Source organism: Chelonoidis abingdonii, chromosome 2, assembly GCF_003597395.2.
Source record: "Chelonoidis abingdonii isolate Lonesome George chromosome 2, CheloAbing_2.0, whole genome shotgun sequence".
NCBI lineage: Eukaryota > Metazoa > Chordata > Testudines > Testudinidae > Chelonoidis > Chelonoidis abingdonii.
In genome coordinates, this window is record NC_133770.1 from 7,451,217 (window position 1) to 7,470,645 (window position 19,429).

The window sequence follows — 19,429 nt, forward strand, 5'->3', positions numbered from 1 at the left end:
CAAGAATAAATGCACCAAAAACTACATGACAGAAGGTCATCTGGGGCAATCTGATATGGGTCTTTTGACTTTAGTGAGGCTGTACTAATATACACCCCTTGAGGATTTGTTCCTACATATATTGGGGCTAAATTTTGCTCTGTTAAGTCAGTGTGAAACCAGATTAACTCCATGGAACTTAAGTGGTGCATAAACCTCGATCAGGACCTTTGCACACAGAGGTAAATTTCACCCATTTAGGGCCAGGTCCCCAGCTGGTATAAATTAGCGTTGTTCCATGGCAGTGAGTAGAGCAAATCTCCCATTTGGTAGATTAAAAGGGCCCAATCTTGAAGTCAATGGAGCTACATCAGTTTACACAGCCAAGGATGTGATTCAGAAAGTGCACCTGACCAGACCAGTTATTCTGGTAACTTGAGTGAAATTCAAAGAAGAAGAAGAGAATACTCACAGCCTAAGAAGTGGAAAAAACAAACAGGAGGGCCTGACTCCTCCCTGCCCTGCAGCTTGTGACACCGATTGTATGTGCAAAACAGGAACTTGTATTTTTGTTTGCACTCCGCCTAGCACAATGGGGTCCTGATCTATTTTTAGGTGCTACAGCAAAGCAAACGAACAAGCAATGATACTGAACGGATGAAGAAATCATATCTACACGGGCAGGTTAGGTGTAAAACACTGCAAAGGCGGTATGGTAGGATTTTACACTCTCTTCACTTAGCTATAAATGCTAAGCTGCAAAGTAGCAGATAACTGTGTCCTGGACATTTCCCATCTTCCCATTGTAATGATCTTAGGTGTAATTAATAATGCAGCCAGAGCCATCTTTCAGTATGATTTCCTACTTCCATGACTAGCCCAGTTCTGCTCTCACTTAGACCCATCCAACCCCACTGGGCCAAATACATCCCTTGATTTCACTGGGCTTGCTCTGAGGTTGGATTCAGCCCTTGATTTCCATGAGGTAGCAAGGAACGGGGCGTGACCCAACATCTGTTGAATTCGCGCTGACCCATTAAGGCCACAGCCCAGCAAAGCACTCGAGCACGTGAGCAACCCCATGAAGCCAGGTTCACAGGCATAGGGCTATAGCAGCTGAGGATCTGACCCATTGATTGAAATGGGGAGACCATGGAATTTAGCCTACAATCTTTCCATTGGCTTTGGTGGGCTTTGGAGCAGACCTTCTGTGCTTAAAGTTGGACATATTCGTAGTGGTTTTTCTGGATCAGGGCCTGAATTCCTTCCGTTTCCTTATCTGCCTTGCCATGTCCCTCCATATCCTGGATTGTGATACTATGAGACCTAGATCCTCAGACATATTTAGGCACCTAACTCTCATTGAAGTCAATGGAAGTTAGGCAATTTAAATACCTTTGAAGATCTAGGCTTGAGGCAATAAGGGTCCTCTAAAGCCTAGTGACCACTGGTTGGGCTTACAGAGCAATGTTAAAAAGAAAACCCTTCGGAAGAAGATAGAGTGAAGGTGAAACATAGGAAAAGAAAGGAGAACAGTGAGTTCCAAAGTCCACATCTCCTCTGCGAAGCCATGGAAAGGAGACGCCAAAGAGACAGACAGACATTCCCCCTAATTTCCTTGTAGGGCCATTTCATCTTCTTCCTTCACCACAGGCAGAGAGTTGAGAGGTCTGGACTGGACATGACCAGAGAGAGTTGGGAGGCTTTCAGTAGAGCCTAGAGTATAGAATTACGAGAGGTGAATGACAGGAGAGGAAACCATAACAAGAGCACAGTGACAGAGAGGCACTTGGCAGTACGGACTGGCAGGCCATTTAAGGGGCAGCAGAAATGTTAATAGAGCTGAATGAATAATTGATTTTTCAGTTCAGTGGCTGAACCCCGCCCCCCAAAAAATTCATTTTGGGTCAAACAAAATGCTTTGTTCAACCTCAAATGAACTTTTTTCCAGTTTCTTTTTGTTTTGAGTCTCAGGTATTTTACCCACCCCTTTTGGGAAAAAAAAGCAACATTTCTAGACGAAGTGCCATTTCAAAACAAAAAGCTGAAATGAAAGTGGCAGAAATGAACCGTTTTGACTTTTTCAACATTTTTCTTCCACTTTTTTTTTTTTTGGCTGACTATTTGCCAAATTCAACCCGAATTCTCAAATTGTTTCTGCGACCTGAAAAAATGCATTTTTTTCAGCGACATTAATATTCATCAAGACAATTTTTGCCCAGCTCTAGTTAATAACTTATTTGCTACCCCTTGGGCATCACCTCCGAATCTGGCCTTCAGCATGGAAAAGTAGTGGGGCCAGATCCTCACTTAGTTTAAATTGTTGGTTTCTGTAGAACTGTGATCATTGACACCAGCTGAGGATCTGGGCCAACTGCCTTCAATAGAGCTATGTGGATTGACACCAGCTGTGGATCTGGCCCTTTGATCTTAATGATAGTGCTTTCTGCCATGAAAGTTAAATGATATAAAGCGTGCATGCAAAGTAGAGGAGCTTTGCACAGTAAATTATAGGGCCAGATCTTCCATGGGTGCAAATTGCCATTGAACTGCCTGGAGCAACACAGATTTGTGCCTGCGGACAATCTGGCACTTTGGGCATGCAGAAAGAAACCCAGGGAGAAGAGACGGGGGTGTGGCTGTACCTCCAGGGATCTCTGTCAGCTCGTTGAGTGGTGGTACGGTCTCCAGTTTGTCTGCATAGGTCTTGGCTGCCTGCCGCTGGGCATACCGGGCCTCGATCTCTTTCTTTGTCCGCGGAATCCGGCACTTGAAGATACAGCACAGGGTTATAACTGGGAGAGAGGAGAGAGATGATCTCAGTTAACTTTGCTAGCACAAGTAAAAGGTTCACCAGATCACAGCCAGCAGATATTAGTGGGAGAACGCAAATCTCAATGCAGCTATGCTAGTTGGGAATCCAGACCCAATGACTTCACTAGAACCATCTGTCTAGGTTGTTATCTCCCCTTCATCATCGCAGAATCTGAGCTCCTCACTACGCTCAACTGATTTTACCCTCACAAGCTCCCCACGAGATAGGTTAGTAGCATCCCCATTTCACAGCTGAGGAACAAGGCAGATTAAGTGACTTGCTCAAAAATCACACAGGGAGTTTGTAGCGGAGCCTAGAAGTGAACTCAAATCTCCTGACTCCCAGCCTGTTGCTCTAATCCCTCTCTCTCTCAGTGTATGTGCAGTGTGCCCAGCCAGGTGGAGAGCCAGTAGCCCGCCGTCAAAGTAAGTCAGTTGGCGCTCATCAAGGAGACGCGACATAGTCTGAAGTCAACTGCAGCTGCACCATGTGTCGTTAGAAAAAACCTCTTTGAAGAGATTGGCCGTACAATTGTTCTGTCCTGTTTGAAACTGGTTCAGGAATGGCCACTTGTGTCTTGGCAGGTCAAAACCTAGTGGGCAGATGGTTGGGTCGGTGATGAGAGAGTGATTAACGACTGTCATCACTGTCCACTCATTATGCCAAGCAGATTCCATCATCCTCTCCTGGGCTGGCAAAAGTGACCACAAAGGGCATCTAGAAGACAGGCGAACTGGCGGGTGGTTGAAGAGGACTGCACCTTGAGCTATGCTGATTGACATCAGCTGATGATTTGGCCCCAGGTCTTTACATCTGATGAGAATTTTCCTCTCATCTCTAGGACTCCAGAGTTTCTCACTAGTGTATAATTGCCTAGAACAAGGGAAATTCCATACTTGATCAGACCCATGGTCGATCTAGCCCTGTGCCTTGTCTCTGACAATGGCCAACATCAGCTGCTTCAAAAGAAGATGCAAAAAGCACCAAATCAGGCAATTATAAAATACCATGCCCACAGGGATAGTTCCCTCCTACCCTCCAATTAGTTTATCCCCTGAAGCATGAGGGTTTGTATCTCTTTGAAACTTCTGAGGTTCTTTTCCCCCAACCCTTTCTAATGTAACTCTGACCATTCGCCGCACCCAAACATCCAATCTTTTTTTATCAGAGGGGTAGCCATGTTAGTCTGGATCTGTAAAAGCAGCAGAGAATCCTGTGGCACCTTATAGACTAACAGATGTTTTGGAGCGTGAGCTTTTGTGGGTGAATACCCACTTCGTCAGACGCAGGAAGTGGAAATTTCCAGGGGTAGGTATATATACGCTAGCAAGCAAGCTAGAGATAACGAGGTTAGTTCAATCAGGGAGGATGGGGCCCTGTTCTAGCAGTAGAGGTGTGAAAACCAAGGGAGGAGAAACTGGTTCTGTAATTGGCAAGCCATTCACATCTTTGTTTTAGTCCAGAGCTGATGGTGTCAAACTTGCAGATGAACTTGAAGCTCAAGCAGTTCTCTTTGAAGGTCTGGTCCTGAAGTTTTTTTGCTGCAGATGCCACCTAAGGTCTGCTATAGTGTGCCAGGGAGGTGAAGGCTCTCCTCCAGGTTTTGTATATTGCATTCCTGATATCTGATTTGTGTCCATTTATCCTTTTCCGTAGTGACTTTCCAGTTTGGTCGATGTACATAGCAGAGGGGCATTGCTGACATATGATGGCTATATATAATTGTGGACGTGCAGGTGACATGAACTCAGTGATGGTGTGGTGATCTGGTTAGGTCATGTGTGAGTGTCGTGATTAGATATGTGGGCAGAGTTGGCATCGAGGTTTGTTGCAGGATTGGTTCCGATGAGGTAGTTCTATGGTACGGTGTAGTTGCTGGTGAGAATACGTTTCAGGTTGGCAGGTTGTCTGTGGGCAAGGATTGGCCTGCCACCCAAGACCTGTGAAAGTTTGGGATCATTGTCAGGATGGGTTGTAGACTCCTGATTGATGCATTGGAGGTGTTTAGCTAGGGGCTGTATGTGATGGCCAGTGGAGTCCTGTTGTTCTTTCTTGGTTTGTCTTGCAGTAGGAGGCTTCTGGGTAACCGTCGCTCTGTTGAATGTGTTTCCTAATTCCTTGTCGCCTAGTATTGTAGCTTTTAGAATGCTTGGTGGAGATTTGTAGTGTTGTCTCCAACCCGATTTCAAAACCTTCACCCACATACAACCTAGTACCTGGCAATCTACACAGCGAGTCCACTTTTCTAGACACCACGGTGGAAATATGATGGTCACATTACACCACCACCTTTTCCGAAAACCTAACCGACTGCATGCCTACTTCATGCTCCACTTCCATTCCCGGCACATCACACGATCCATTGTCTACAGCAAGCATCTGAGGTACAAAACGCCATCTGCCCTAACACCTCAGACAGAGACCAACACCTACAAATCTCCACCAAGCCATTCTCAAAACTAGCAATACTCGCACGGAAATTAGGAAACACTCAACAGCGCCAGACGTGTACCAGAAGCCCTACTGCAGAGCAAACCCAAGAAAGAAACCAACAGGATCCATGGCATCATTACGAGCCCTAGCTAAAACACCTACCACGATATCAGATCTACACCATCCTGACATGATCCAAACTTTTCACAGTCTTGGGTGGCACCCAATCTTCCACGACACCTGCAACTGAAACGTATTTCACAGCAACTGCCAGTAACGCATAAGTAAACTCTAACTCATGAACATCATGCACAACTCGATGCAACTCCTGGCACAATCTACACAGCGAACATCCCAGGACCATAACCAAGATCAGCAACACCATCACTGGTTTCATTCACTGCACGTCCACCAATGTATCATACCCAATCATATGTAGCAATGCCCCTACTCTATTAGATCGGCCAATGAAATGTCATAGGAAAGGTAAATGGACACAAATCAGATATCCGGAATGGAATATACAAAACCTGGAGAGAGCACTCAGCCTCCTGGCCACACTAATCAAGCAGACCTTAAGAGTGGCCATACTGCAGCAAAGAAACTTCAGGACCAGACTTCAAAGAGAAACTGCTGAGGGCTTAGTTCACTGCAAGTTTGACGACATCAGCTTGGCTAAACAAAGACTGTCGAATGGCTTGCCAATTACAGAACCAGTTTCTCCTCCCTTGGTTTTCACACCTCTACTGCTAGAACAGGGCCCCATCCTCCCTGATTGAACTAACCTCGTTATCTCTAGCTTGCTTGCTAGCGTATATATACCTACCCCTGGAAATTTCCACTTCCTGCGTCTGACGAAGTGGGTATTCACCCACAAAAGCTCACGCTCCAAAACATCTGTTAGTCTATAAGGTGCCACAGGATTCTCTGCTGCTTTTACAATCTTTTTTTGACTCCTGCTTTGCTCTTGGCTTCAATGACATCTTGTGGCAATGAGTTCCAGGGGCTGCGTGTAAAAGGATTCCCTTCGCTCCATTTTAAATTTGCAGCCTCTCTTTTTAATCGGATGCCCCTCTATATTATGAGAGTCAGTCGGAGCGTCTGATCTACCTTCCTCAGCACTGGAGGATCAGGATCAATGGATTATGCTGCTGTGACTTCACAATCAGGGCCTGCATGCTAACCTGGGGAGATGGGGGAAGAGCGAGGAGTCAGACTCCACTCCTCTCTCCATAGGCTGCCTGGCACTTCTCATTCACTATGGGTGGAATTTATCCCTGCGCAGAGAGCCAGGAAAGTACCTCAGCATCACATATGTCCCCATTAAACCTTCCGAATAGGACTCGGGTAGTTCACATGCTTTTTGCAAAGGTGAATTTCACCCCAGGGGAAGAGTTTGTGCTACATCAGTCTGGCCTCCCCTGAGCAGGGAGGTTGCTTTGACAAAAAGTAAAGGGTTCCAGAGGGACACTCCTTCATTTCACTGAGCAGAGCAGGGGTGTGTGATTATTTTCAGTGCCTTCATCCTCATTCGTGTTGGGCTGTCAGTGAAACTGGAACAACTGCTCCCGCTTCTGGAGTGTGTTGCAGAAACTATTCATCCCTTTAAACAATTAACGGCAGAGAAATCATAATGGAATCTCACTAGCATCCAGGGTCACTGGAAAGTCAAAGGGAAGGAGAAATCTGAAGCAAAGGTTAATTGCAGGTAAGCATTAAGGACTGTAAAAAATTTTGCTGGCATCATGCTCTAAGCAGGACCGTTATCTAAATGCTTTTATCCTTTATCCTTTTGTGCTGTCAGCATAGACCACAGGTGACTGAGCTTTGCTCATCTTAGGATGAGAGACTGGAATGTGTCCTTATGATGCTGCTGACCGGTGGGTAGGTGATTGACCACACCTACAAAGCACATGGATGATGGTAACACACTGTTCAGTGTAGGATATGCAGTTCACTTGGTGCCTGACCCTGCCTCCCAGGCAGAGGGCTTGGGGCCCTTTGTAATCAATGAAAAGCCTCTCCTTAACATAGTGGTGTTTGGCCGAGGACCATGGGACTAGGGAAATCAATGAGAGTTACCAACACATTTGAGGATCTGGACCCTAGTTCTTTAGTTCATGGTTGGTTGCTATAAAGGATTCGGTCCCAGGAGATGGTTTATAAGAACACCTAGTAATTATCTCACACTTTTCATTTGTAGCACTTTATCAAGAAGGACAGTATCATTACCCCCTTTTTACAGGTGGGAAAACTGAGGCACAGAGACTTGGCTCAGGTCACAAAGTCAGATATAGTACCCAAGTCTTCTGCACCCCACTCCAGTTCACTAGCAACTAGACCACACTGCAGCCTGGCTACGGATGGCTGTCAGGGGAAGGTGTGTGCAAACTTCACACAGCACTCCATGCACAATGCTGTATCACAGTTCCAATCCTGCCTCTCAGCTCACATATGACATTGCAAAACGTTTTGGGACCCATTTTGTTAACCAGAGCAGGAGGAATAGCCACTTGGAGGTTACTGCAGCAAGGCATGAGTATATAGTGCTGGGAGCTGAACTGAACTGACTCCAGCCCAGAGCCAGAGATGGGTAACAAAAAGTCCCCCAAACTCAAGCTCTGCTGAGCACCAGTCACAACTGAGGATTGAGTCCTGTGATGTTGTCACATGCTGGGGATGATTATTAAATATTACCATTATTATTAGCTGCAAAATGAGGAATAGGCAGATGAATAAAATCTGGGATCAGGTACATCAGAGCACTGCAGCAAGATGATTCTGTATTTCTTCTTTGCTCATGGGAAGTAATTACACATGCTGTACTCCGCCTCTTTTCACTCTGGACTCTGTGTGATCTATTTTCTCTTTTAATAAGAGTGAGAGCCTGGGCTGCTTATTAGGACAGGGATGGGTGCATTTCAGGACAATTTCTGCTATAACTAACATGTATTTTATGGCTTGCCCTCTTCAAACCAGTCTGATGTAATTGCATTTCCTGCATATCTTGCTGTTCCACCATCACACAAGAAATCAAAGCAAAGCATTCTGGGATTCTCTAAATGCCTAAGTTATCAGCTTGGAATGGAAAGTTTCCAACCTTTTTCATTGTGAAGATCACCTGGAAATGTAAGCTATTAGTTAGTACACAGTCCTCCGTGTAGAAGATTGTATCATTTCCCCATAGGCCTGAGAGATCTCACAATGCAAGGTTTTATACTCGTCCTTTATGTCAGCTTTTTAATCTTTTGTTGTATCTATTCCCACACCTGGGCAAGATTAGTGCTGGGCCACGTGACAGGGCTTTAGGGCACAGGTATGAACCCCAGGGCACCTGTTGTAGCTCTTGGGCCCTTTAACAGGGGGCATTCTGGGAAATGTAGTTGTTTGGGAGGACCTAAAAACTCCCCACCCCCACCCCCAAGTCTTATGACTATCTTTTGAACTATATTATGAATAGCTTCAGCTTATTGTGGGGGAAGATAATGGCTGAGTAAAATCTTGACTGGGTGGTTGAGAGTAGTTTGAGTCATTGTGCATTTAGCTGGATCCTTTTGGGTTAATAAAGCAAGGCTGGTAATTCCTCACTGACTTACAGGGCAGTAGGATGTACCGTTACCTCTTTCAGGCTCCCATCTTATTCTCCAGAATTTCAGCTCTTTTTTTTTAAGTAAGTCTCTGACCCTTATGATTGGGCAGGAGACTTTCAAAATAGGAACTCTTGCAGTAACGCCTGCCTGAGTTTGCAGAGTGCCTGAGGCAAGAGCTCTGACAGGTGTCAGCTCCCCCGTTCTTCTCCCTGGTGTATGGGCATGGATGTTCAATGCTGACAATTTAAACATCAGCATTGCTCACTCTTTCTGTGGGGATCAAAGCCTGTGAGAAAGGAGAGGCTCAGGTTCTGGAGAGCTGCACCAAGTAATGTGAGTGACAGCTCATTTTCATATCCTGAGCAGGGGCTACTTAGAAGAAAGCTACAATTTGGTTTCTTTTAAACCAACCCTGAAGAAGCTAATTCCAAGGAGCCTGGCAGAACAGCCATGCCCCAATGAGGGGAGAAGAGCTGAACCCAGAGGATCAACAGAACCCCACTAAGGAGAAGCCACATCTGGAGCAAACCACATGGATGTAGAAAAATCCCACTGAAGGAGAGTGAAGCCCAGCACAATCCATGTGATCATAGTTTGAACATTTGCAGGCAACTGAGAGGGCTCTGTCTCAAGTATGTGGCAGTTATGCAGTGGGTGAAGCAGAAATAACATGTCTGTCTCCACTCCCCACCCAAAAATTTAACTCTGTAATAGTGCATCATATAGACTTATATAGCTTCATGAAACTGATCTGCTAGAGCATCAGGAAAAGGAAGGAGACGGACATAGCCCTGGAGTGACAAAGCAACTATCATAGTGGAAGAAGGAAAAAAATACCCTTTGAGAAGCCAAATTTAGCTGGAAGTAGCCTTGTACCTACCTGGCTCTGGCCCAATTCAGCTGGTTTCATCCTCTGACAGAGCTAGGCAAGGGAGCCCTGGCTATTAATATGCTTTCAGCAAAGCATGCTGGGAGGGGGAAGAGCCTGTGGCTCTATAAAATACAGGCTCCTCTGACTTGGAGGGCTGATAGCACTGGGGAAACGTGTGTCAGTAAAGCAGTGTGAGGGAAAGGAGAGAGAAATGGCCCCCCAGAGCTCAAGGCAGCACCAGGTCAGACTGTGGTGGCACAGTGAAGCATGGCAGAGCCTGGAAAGAAGGGACTGGATCTGGACTATGGGCCCACACAGGCTGTGGCTTGTCTATGTAGCGACAAGGGGCTCCTCTGATGGGAACAGACTGTGAGTACACTGAAAACTTACAGGGCTGTGGGAGTGAATGCAAGTGCTAGTGAAATAAATACCCATGGGGCCTTAAGAACTGGTCCATCCTCCTTTTCCCTGCCTCCTGTGCCATGGGCAGATCCTGGCCTCCCAGTGACTAACTGGTGACACCTTGCAAATCAGGGGTTCTCAGCCTTTTTCTTCTGAGCCCCACCACCCACATGCTATAAAAACTCCATAGACCACCTGTGTCACAATAATTTGTTTTCTGCATTAGAGGGTACCAAGCAGGGCAACGGCCTGGGGCCCTTGCCATAAGGGACTGCTACATTGCTCTGACTTCAGCCCCATGTGGTGGGATTTTGGCTTTCTGCCCTGTGCCCTAACAAGACTAATGTTGGCCCTGCTTGGCGCCCCCCACCCCCCGAAATCTGCTCTTGGCCTGGACCCCTGGTTGAGAATCACTCTTGTAAATAACAAATATTCCCCCCTGTCATAAACAGATAGCTAAGGGTTAATGTCTCTTTCACCTGTAAAGGGTTAACAAACAGTGACCTGCAACACCTGACCAGAGGACCAATCAGGAAACAAGATCTTTTTAATGATTCGTGGGAGGAAGCTTTGTGTGTGGTTTTGGCTTTTGCTTGTTCTCTCTGAAGTCTGAAAGGACTAACGGAGCACAGGTTTTTGCCAATTCTCCTTGCTAAGTCTATTAATATATTCAGAATAGTGAGTATAAGTAGAAACGGTTATAGTCTTTAACTTGTTTTTTCCCTTTTTGCAGTCGTGTCGTTTTGCTGGAAGTGTGTTAAACTTGGTATTTCTGCTGGGGGAGGCTTTTCTCTCTGGGTGGTCTACTAAAGCTGAAAGACCCTGTTAAATTTAATCTTGTATTTCAGAGATTCTTATTTTTTCTTTCTTTTATTAAAACCTTCCTTTAAAGACCTGTTTGATTCCTAGTTGAGGTCAGGGAATTGAGTCTGTACTTCCAGCAGGGAGCAGTTGGTGGGAGGACAGGGAGGAAAGAAGGGGGAAGGGGGAATCCTTTGTTTAGATTCACGGAGCTTGAATCTGTATTGCCTCTGGGTGAGGTGGAAAGCCTCTGTTTTAAGATTCAAGGAGTTGAATCCCAGTGATCTTCCAGGGTAACCCAGGGAGGGAAAGCCTAGGAGAGGCACTAGTGAGGGAAAGAATTTACTTTCCTTGTATTAGGATCCAGGGAGTCTGGATCTTGGGAGTCCCCAGGGAAGGTTTTGGGGAGACCAGAGTTTATCAAACACTCAGAGTCCTGATTGGTGGCAGCGTATCAGATCTAAGCTGGTAATTAAGCTTAGAGGAATTCACACTAGTACCTCATTTTTGGACTCTAAGGTTCAGATTGAGGAAACCCCCTCTGTGTGCTATTTAAATCTCTGCCTTATCTTTGCATTAACATGCTGCTGGCTTCTTTGCTATTTGGCTTCTGAAAACCATCTATTCCAGTTCTCCGACACACACCGTTGAATGCAGCCACCTCCTCTGAAAAAACATCTCCCTTTTCAATTAAAAACCAGCTCTGATCCCGCTTTTGATGTTTTCATTCTACGTTCAGCTTTCAAACCATCAAAGTGCTAAGTCACTTTTCACTGCTGGGAGGCTGGGAAAGGGAAGTGTAATTTTGACAACAAGCTACTTTTTGTTCCTTTATTAAATATGGGTTCAAACATAAGCCCAAAGAAGCGTGTATTACAACAAAGGAGCTAAAACGATTGGCACGCTTTTCTTTCCTTATCGCAATCCTGGAATATTTGAGCATAGGAATTGATGGGATTCGTGAACGCCTTTGCTCCTTCCTGAATTTTAACTTTTTTTCATTATTTCTAAAGAGACACAAACTTCAAAGGGAAAAGATTACTCATAGGGCAGTGCGACAAATTGTGGGACGGCCTAAGATTTGACTCCACCAAAAATGATCGGCTGCAATGGTGGACACTCCATGGAAACTAATTTTTAAATTAAGATTGGATTTTTTTTCTGAAAGCTACGCTGTAATTCAAACAGGAATTAATTCAGGGGATGTTACACAGGAGGTCAGATGAGATGAGGTGGCCCTTCAGCCAAGGGTGGCACATGAACCCTCTCATCAGGGAGGCGAGCCCCCCGGCCCTGACTCTTTGGCCTGAGGCCCGGCCCTATCCTGCCCCTTCCGCCCCCCTCTCTCTCCAGAGACCTGAATCTCCCCCTGCCCCCCATGGCCAGGGGAGCCCCAGCTGAACCACCTCGGGCACTGGGCTGCCCGCCCCAGCCACCCCACGCCCCAGGCTGCCGGTTGGCCTGTCCCAGCTGTACCAGCCTCCTCAAGTCCCAGGCCATCAGCCCCAGCCATCCCAAGCACTGGCCTGCCTGTCCTAGCTGCTCTGAGCCCTGGGCCTCCCACCAGCCCCAGCCGCCCTGGCTGCCCTCACCCCCAGCTGGCCAAGCTCCAAGCTAAGCCACTGCTGGCTTCGGTGGAGAGGAGGAGCAAAGGTGGGAACATGCTTTGGGTTTGGAGAGGCTTATTAGCCTCCCCGGGCCTCTTATACCCACCGCCCATGCTTCTGCCTTTATAATCTATGAAATTCAGGCCCTAAATACTCTCCCTCTGGCCCCTGCATGGGGAAAACTCCCAATCCAAAGCCACCACCTTGTCCTTCTTCATGTCCCTCCTCAAACTCACCTCTTCTGGAATGCAGCCAGCAAACTTCAACCTGGTAATGGGGAGGCAAATGCAGGATGCGATGGCTGCCCCTGATTGGCTAAGAATTGCACACACATCCTATTTTTGTTATCCTCTTCCCCCCCACACACATCCTGCACCCTTGTGTATCTCATCCACCTGTTACATCATGTCTCTTAGCCTGTAACCACTTCTCGGTCATTTACTCTGTACAGCATCCAGTGGAGAGACCTCTAGCTGCTCCTATGGTACAAATGCAGAATGGTGAGAAATAACACTGGTCTACAATTTTTGAGAAGTCATCTGCTTCAGAGATAAAATGTGGTATTTATTATGTATTTTGATGTGCTGAATTCAAATATGACAATTCAAACAATTGATTGGCTACTGTTTCTAAGATATTTAAGTTTTTACATTTTATGTCTATGTATATTGTGTAGATAGTAGAGTTTTAATCATAAATTGTAAACCTAGGTCTTTTCATGTGTTTATGGTTGCTTTACATGATAATTTTTCACCTGTCCTGTTTATGTAACACTTTAAAAATCAGCAAAAGGGTTATATAAATAAAATTTATTATGAAACAGAGGCAAAAAACTATTATGTTACATAGTTTAGTCCTATTCAGTGTCTACTCGGCGCTTCTTGGCTTGTCTCTTGTATTCATTAAATGGAGCATCTCTTGTCACTGTCCAGCAATAGTCTGCAAGCATTGATGGGCTCCATTTGCCCTGATAGCGTTTCTCCATTGTTGCAATGTCCTGGTGAAATCGCTCGCCGTGCTCGTCGCTCACTGCTCCGCAGTTCGGTGGAAAAAAATCTAGATGAGAGTGCAAAAAATGTATCTTTAGTGACATGTTGCAACCAAGGCTTTTGTATGCCTTGAGGAGGTTTTCCACCAACAACCTGTAGTTGTCTGCCTTGTTGTTTCCGAGAAAATTTATTGCCACTAACTGGAAGGCTTTCCATGCCGTCTTTTCCTTGCCACGCAGTGCATGGTCAAATGCATCATCTCGAAGAAGTTAACGAATCTGAGGACCAACAAAGACACCTTCCTTTATCTTAGCTTCACTTAACCTTGGAAATTTTCCACGGAGGTACTTGAAAGCTGCTTGTGTTTTGTCAATGGCCTTGACAAAGTTCTTCATCAGACCCAGCTTGATGTGTAAGGGTGGTAACAAAATCTTCCTTGATTCAACAAGTGGTGGATGCTGAACACTTTTCCTCCCAGGCTCCAATGACTGTCGGAGTGGCCAATCTTTCTTGATGTAGTGGGAATCTCTTGCACGACTATCCCATTCGCAGAGAAAACAGCAGTACTTTGTGTATCCAGTCTGCAGACCAAGCAAGAGAGCAACAACCTTCAAATCGCCACAAAGCTGCCACTGATGTTGGTCATAGTTTATGCACCTCAAAAGTTGTTTCATGTTGTCATAGGTTTCCTTCATATGGACTGCATGACCAACTGGAATTGATGGCAAAACATTGCCATTATGCAGCAAAACAGCTTTAAGACTCGTCTTCGATGAATCAATGAACAGTCTCCACTCATCTGGATCGTGAACGATGTTGAGGGCTGCCATCACACCATCGATGTTGTTGCAGGCTACAAGATCACCTTCCATGAAGAAGAATGGGACAAGATCCTTTTGACGGTCACGGAACATGGAAACCCTAACATCACCTGCCAGGAGATTCCACTGCTGTAGTCTGGAGCCCAACAGCTAGACTAGAGCCAATCAACAATTTTAAGCATCATTTTCGTTCTCAGTGACCCAGAATTAGTAAAGTTTGACTACATTTATTTCAGAAGCATTTTGGCTGTAGATCAGTGTAATATAATGGCCACTTAAGGTTTAACAGGAGAATAGCTGTATTCCAGTTACAGCTGATGCTTGGACAGAATGTGTCTGAGCAGCGAGCTTTACCTGGGAAGGGTTAAAAAGATATAGGGGGCTGATTAGCTGGACAATTTGCCCCCCAGCAGCTTCCCCATGAATCCAGTGTGATTTCTTACCACGGGCATGAAGCTCTTCTTAGCTCCACTACTCTTGGTCTCTTGGGGTTGACAACCCACCACGTGGCTGAAATGATATCATTTAATGACCCAAATCCCACAATCCATTGCGAGCACAAAGGATGATGGGATTTGGTTCATCATGGGATAATTTATTTTCAGCCTTGTTTTGGGTCAAAAAAGGTGTGGGGGGGGGCAGTTTCTGCTGGGTGGGTGACTTATGGGATGGAGAGGTTAGAGCTCCTGGGGTGGAGAGCTGCTGAAGTACGGGGGTTAGTGCAGCTGGGTTGCAGGGCTGGAGGGGTCTGGTGCTGTGGATTGGGGAGCTATGGGGTGAGGAGCCAGGTGCTGTTGGATGTGGCTTCTCCCAGCCTTCTCTTTTGCCCCATGTCTGCACATTGTGGAGCTCGGTGGGTTGGGAAGTGCTGTTGGGTAGACAGGGACATGACCAAATTGCTACTCTGGGATAAGTGAGGGATGAAGGCAGTACCGGGGGAAAAGAGCAAACTGGTCATGCCTGGATCCCCATAGTGTTTCCATAGCTCTCTGCAGGTAAGTGCCAGCAACTGTTCGTATCCAGGCCCGGCCTGCCAGTTGAGAACTGGTTTCTAGCTCCCCTTGCTGGAGAGAGAACCCTTCTATGCTCACCACTCACTGTCCCAGAAATGATACTGAATTCACCCCTGTTGTAACTCTAGCAAAGCCAGTGGAGTTACAACCAGTGATGAATTTGGTCCATGCCATTTCTATCCTGGTCTGATTTCTTCTGTCCTGGTGCAACACAGCCCAGATGCAATTATGGGGATTCTAAGTTCTCTCTATTGTTCATGCTTTTTTAGCCAGGCAAGAAAGATCAGAAGTTGCTAGGTGCTTGAAAAGAACATTTGAGAGTATGTTTAGGAATCATGGGAGAGCCTCAAAACATTTTGGGGCTCAGGGGGGTTTTGGTACCCTGAAGTTAAGTTGTTTGTTATTATGACTTATGAGGAGAGGCTGAAGAAACAGGGGTTATTTAGTCTGCAGAAGAGAAGAGTGGGGCGGGGGGGAATTTGATAGCAGTTTTCAGCTACCTGAAGGGGAGTTCCAAAGATGATGGAACTCAGCTGTTCTCAGTGGTGGCAGATGACAGAACAAGGGGCAATGGTCTCAAGTTGCAATGAGGGAGGCCTAAGTTAGATATTAGGAAACACTATTTCACTAGGAGGGTGGTGAAGCATTGGAATGGGTTACCGAGGGAGGTGGTAGAATCTCCATCCTTAGAGATTTTTAAGGCCCAGCTTGACAAAACCTGGCTGGGATGATTTTGTTGGTGTTGGTCCTGCTTTGAGCAGGGGGTTGGACTAGATGAGATCCTGAGGTCTCTTCCAAACCTGATATTCTATGATTCTATGATTATGCATATTGTAGTAGCATCATAACTGAGATCAGGTTTGTGTTAGGTGGTGCAAAACCACAGGAAGAGACAGTCCTACCCTGAAGAGGTAACAGTCTAGACAAACAAGACAGACAGTGGGTAGAAGCCAGCAAATATTGTTCCCATTATCTGAGCCTTTTGTACCTGTAGAATTGGGTCAGGAATCTTTGCCCACATCTACATGAGCGGGGAGCGGGGGGGTTGACCTAAGATACACAACTTCAGCTATTCAAATAGCGTAGCTGAAGTTGGCGTATCGGAGGTCGACTTAGCAGGCCGCCAGGACGGCGGCGAGTCAACCGCTGCCGGCTCCCCCATCGACTCCGCTTCCGCCTCTCTTGAGCTGAAGTTCCGGAGTTGACAGGGAGCACGATCAGGGATCGATTTTATCGCGTCTACGCTAGACGCGATAAATCGACCCCCGATAGATCGATCACTACCCACCGATCTGGCGGGTAGTGAAGACCTGCCCTTTGAAGTACAAGCTTTCTCAGGATACTTCTGCTTCCAGTCCCAGAAGCATCCTGAGAATGGGAAGTGCAGGATGGCAGGAACAACCTTTCTGGTGGGTTCTGCTGCCAGCTGGCTAGGGACTGGGGTCAAAATCCTGGCCCTAAGAAGTCAATGCAAAGCTCCCCTTGACTTCTGTGGAGTCAGACTTTCACATCAAAGATGGGGCATGGAACATCACAGGGTTCCACCACTTCAGAATATTTTTCATAAAGTCTACTTCAAATTCAGCTATCGCTTCAGTTTTATTCAGGTTGTCACCTACTCCAGCATTGCCAGGTCCTACAATTGTATTGTGATTCTCACAATAGCTGCTGCTTTTTCTTAAAGTGCTGGGTCCTAGAGTCACATGATTACACGAGACTCTCAGGTCTCATTTAAAAAGAAGTATATAGGCCTCATAGCTACAGAGCAAAAGCTTAAAATCTGCTGGAAATCTCAATAAGCAGAAGGCAGACAAAAAGAACCCAACAATCATTTAACTTATTTTAAATTTCATGATTTTCTGGGGGCCAGTCTCATGGTTATTTTTTTAACACTGGAGATTAGCAAAACTGCCATTGCCAAACTATCTGAGCTCCTGGCATTGGGGCAGAGGGCATCGAATTGTTTTGAACCTGTTGGCTTACCCTTAATTTCTGTTAAATGCAATTCCTAGGGATATGCAAACACTAAGGGATACAGATATTTCAGAGAGCTGATCTGATTAGCAGCTAATGTTCTAAAATAGCAGAGGCTAAAAGTGCCTCTGTGAAATCTTCCTGTGCATTTATGACATCAATTACTTTTGTAGATTCCAAGTCCAGAAGGGACCACGATGATTCTTTTTAAATGAGACCTGAGACTCTCATGTATTCACATGATTCCAGGAGCTGGAACTTTAAGAAAAAACTTCAGCTATCAGCTCCTGTATAACACAGGCTATAGACCGTTCCCTTCTCCACCGCCACCCTCCCCAATAATTCCTTTTTGAATAAGAACAGATCTTTTTATAAAAATCCAACTGATTTAAAAATTGCCCATGATGGAGACTCCACCACACTTAGTAAATTGTTCCAGTGGTTAATTACCCTCATTGTTAAAAATTTACACCTTATTTCCTGTCCAAATTTGTCTGGCTTCAAATTCCAGCCATTGAATTGTGTTAGATCTTTGTCCGCTAGACTGAAGAGCCCATTATCAAGCATTTGTTCTCCACATAAGTACTATAGACTGTGATAAAGTCACACCTGAATTTATTGGGCCCTATTCTCTTCTCACCAGTTTAACCCCTCATTTGCAATGGAGTTACTCCTGACTCACCAGTAAGTGACAAGAGAATCAGATTTATTAGGAGTAAGGAAGCATGTGAACGAAGACTCCCGGCTAGACAGCATTTATTATAATTTAGTAACTAGCTTATGAATGAAAACCAAGCAGTTCCACTAATTCACTGAATTAAGTGACTGAAATACACCTTAGGGTTTCTCCCCCTCCAAGCCGTAGACAATCAATGGAGCATTTACTTAATGTTTAATGAAGTAGCCTGTGCTGCACTGAATCAATTAAGAAGCCATTCCATTGCTAATAACGTTAGCAATTAATGCAGATTTATTCAAGCAAGTTAATGGCAGCAACCTTAGTTAAAGATGTTGTTGAAAGACCCAGGTTCCTTGTTCATTACATTCACAGGAAGATGGGTACATACCCCTGGGCTGCCTGGTTAATTACATCTGTTTAAGGCACTTCAAAGTAATTTGTCATTTGAAATTTGCATCGGAGCATCTCGCAATAGTTAATGAGGGAGAGAAGTGGTTTCCCCATTTTACAGATGGGAACTGAGATACAGACAGGGTCTTCTGAAAATCCCATGTGGCTCTTCTCTAAACCTTTAAAAATCTGGCCCTTCTTAGAAATCACGCACTAAGAATGACAGAGTGGGGAACTGATCACAGGTTTTCTACAGCCCAGCGTAGCTACGGACAGTAGCTGTTTCTCATTTAAAGGCCAGGATATGCCAGACAGGCAAAAGTCCACACAGAGAAGGGACAGTCCTCTGAGAGTGCAGGGTACACAACCTCTACAGTTGTTATCCTTTAGGGTACATCCGTGCTGCAGTCCAGAGGTGCATTTGCAGCAAGTCTAGATATTCGCAAACCAGTCTGACTGTAGCTAACTGGAATGATTGGATCAGGGAAGCCACAGCAGCATGGCCTAGCTGCCTGAGCATGTACCCAAATCTTGGGTGGCTAACCTCTGATGCAGCAGCTTCTCTGCTATTTTTAGAAAGCCAGCTTGAAAGCTATGTCAGGTATGTCCGCACCTGCTGCACTCACGTCTCTTGATTGCAGTGTAAAGCAGTGGTTTTCAAACTGCAGATCTCGACCCTGGGTCGCGGAATGTCAGGCACTGGGTGGCAGCGGCTCTGGTCAGCACCGCCAGCTGGGCCATTAAAAGTCCCGTTGGCAGTGCCGCCAGCTAAGGCAGACTAGTCCCTACCTGTTCTGACACTGCGCTGTGCCCCAGTGGTGCCAGGACAGGCAAGGAGCCTGTCTTAGCACCCCCGCTGCCCTACTGACCAGGAGACACCAGAAGTAAGCCCGCACCCCAACCCCATGCCCCGATCCCCTGCCCCAGCCCTGAGACCCGCCCCAAAACCCGGAGCCCCTTCCTGCACGCCAAACTCCTCAGGCCCGGCCCCAGCAGTGTCACTCGGGGGAGGGGGTTTGGGGGAAGGGATCCCCCCCGCACTCACTGGCAGTGGCGGAAGTGAAG

The 19,429-nt window shown here is 46.0% G+C and overlaps 1 protein-coding gene across 1 annotated transcript in view; it reads right to left on the bottom strand.

The window, feature by feature from the left end:
- Positions 1-1,588: 1,588 nt before the first annotated feature.
- Positions 1,589-19,429, bottom strand: part of TMIE (transmembrane inner ear) — a 64,354-nt gene continuing 46,513 nt past the window's right edge. Inside the window, exons 3-4 of the mRNA XM_075063378.1 lie at positions 2,625-2,774; positions 1,589-1,695 (exon numbers count right to left, since the gene is read on the bottom strand). Coding sequence (XP_074919479.1) covers positions 1,589-1,695; positions 2,625-2,774 — 257 coding nt within the window. The remainder of the gene's footprint in view (positions 1,696-2,624; positions 2,775-19,429) is intronic.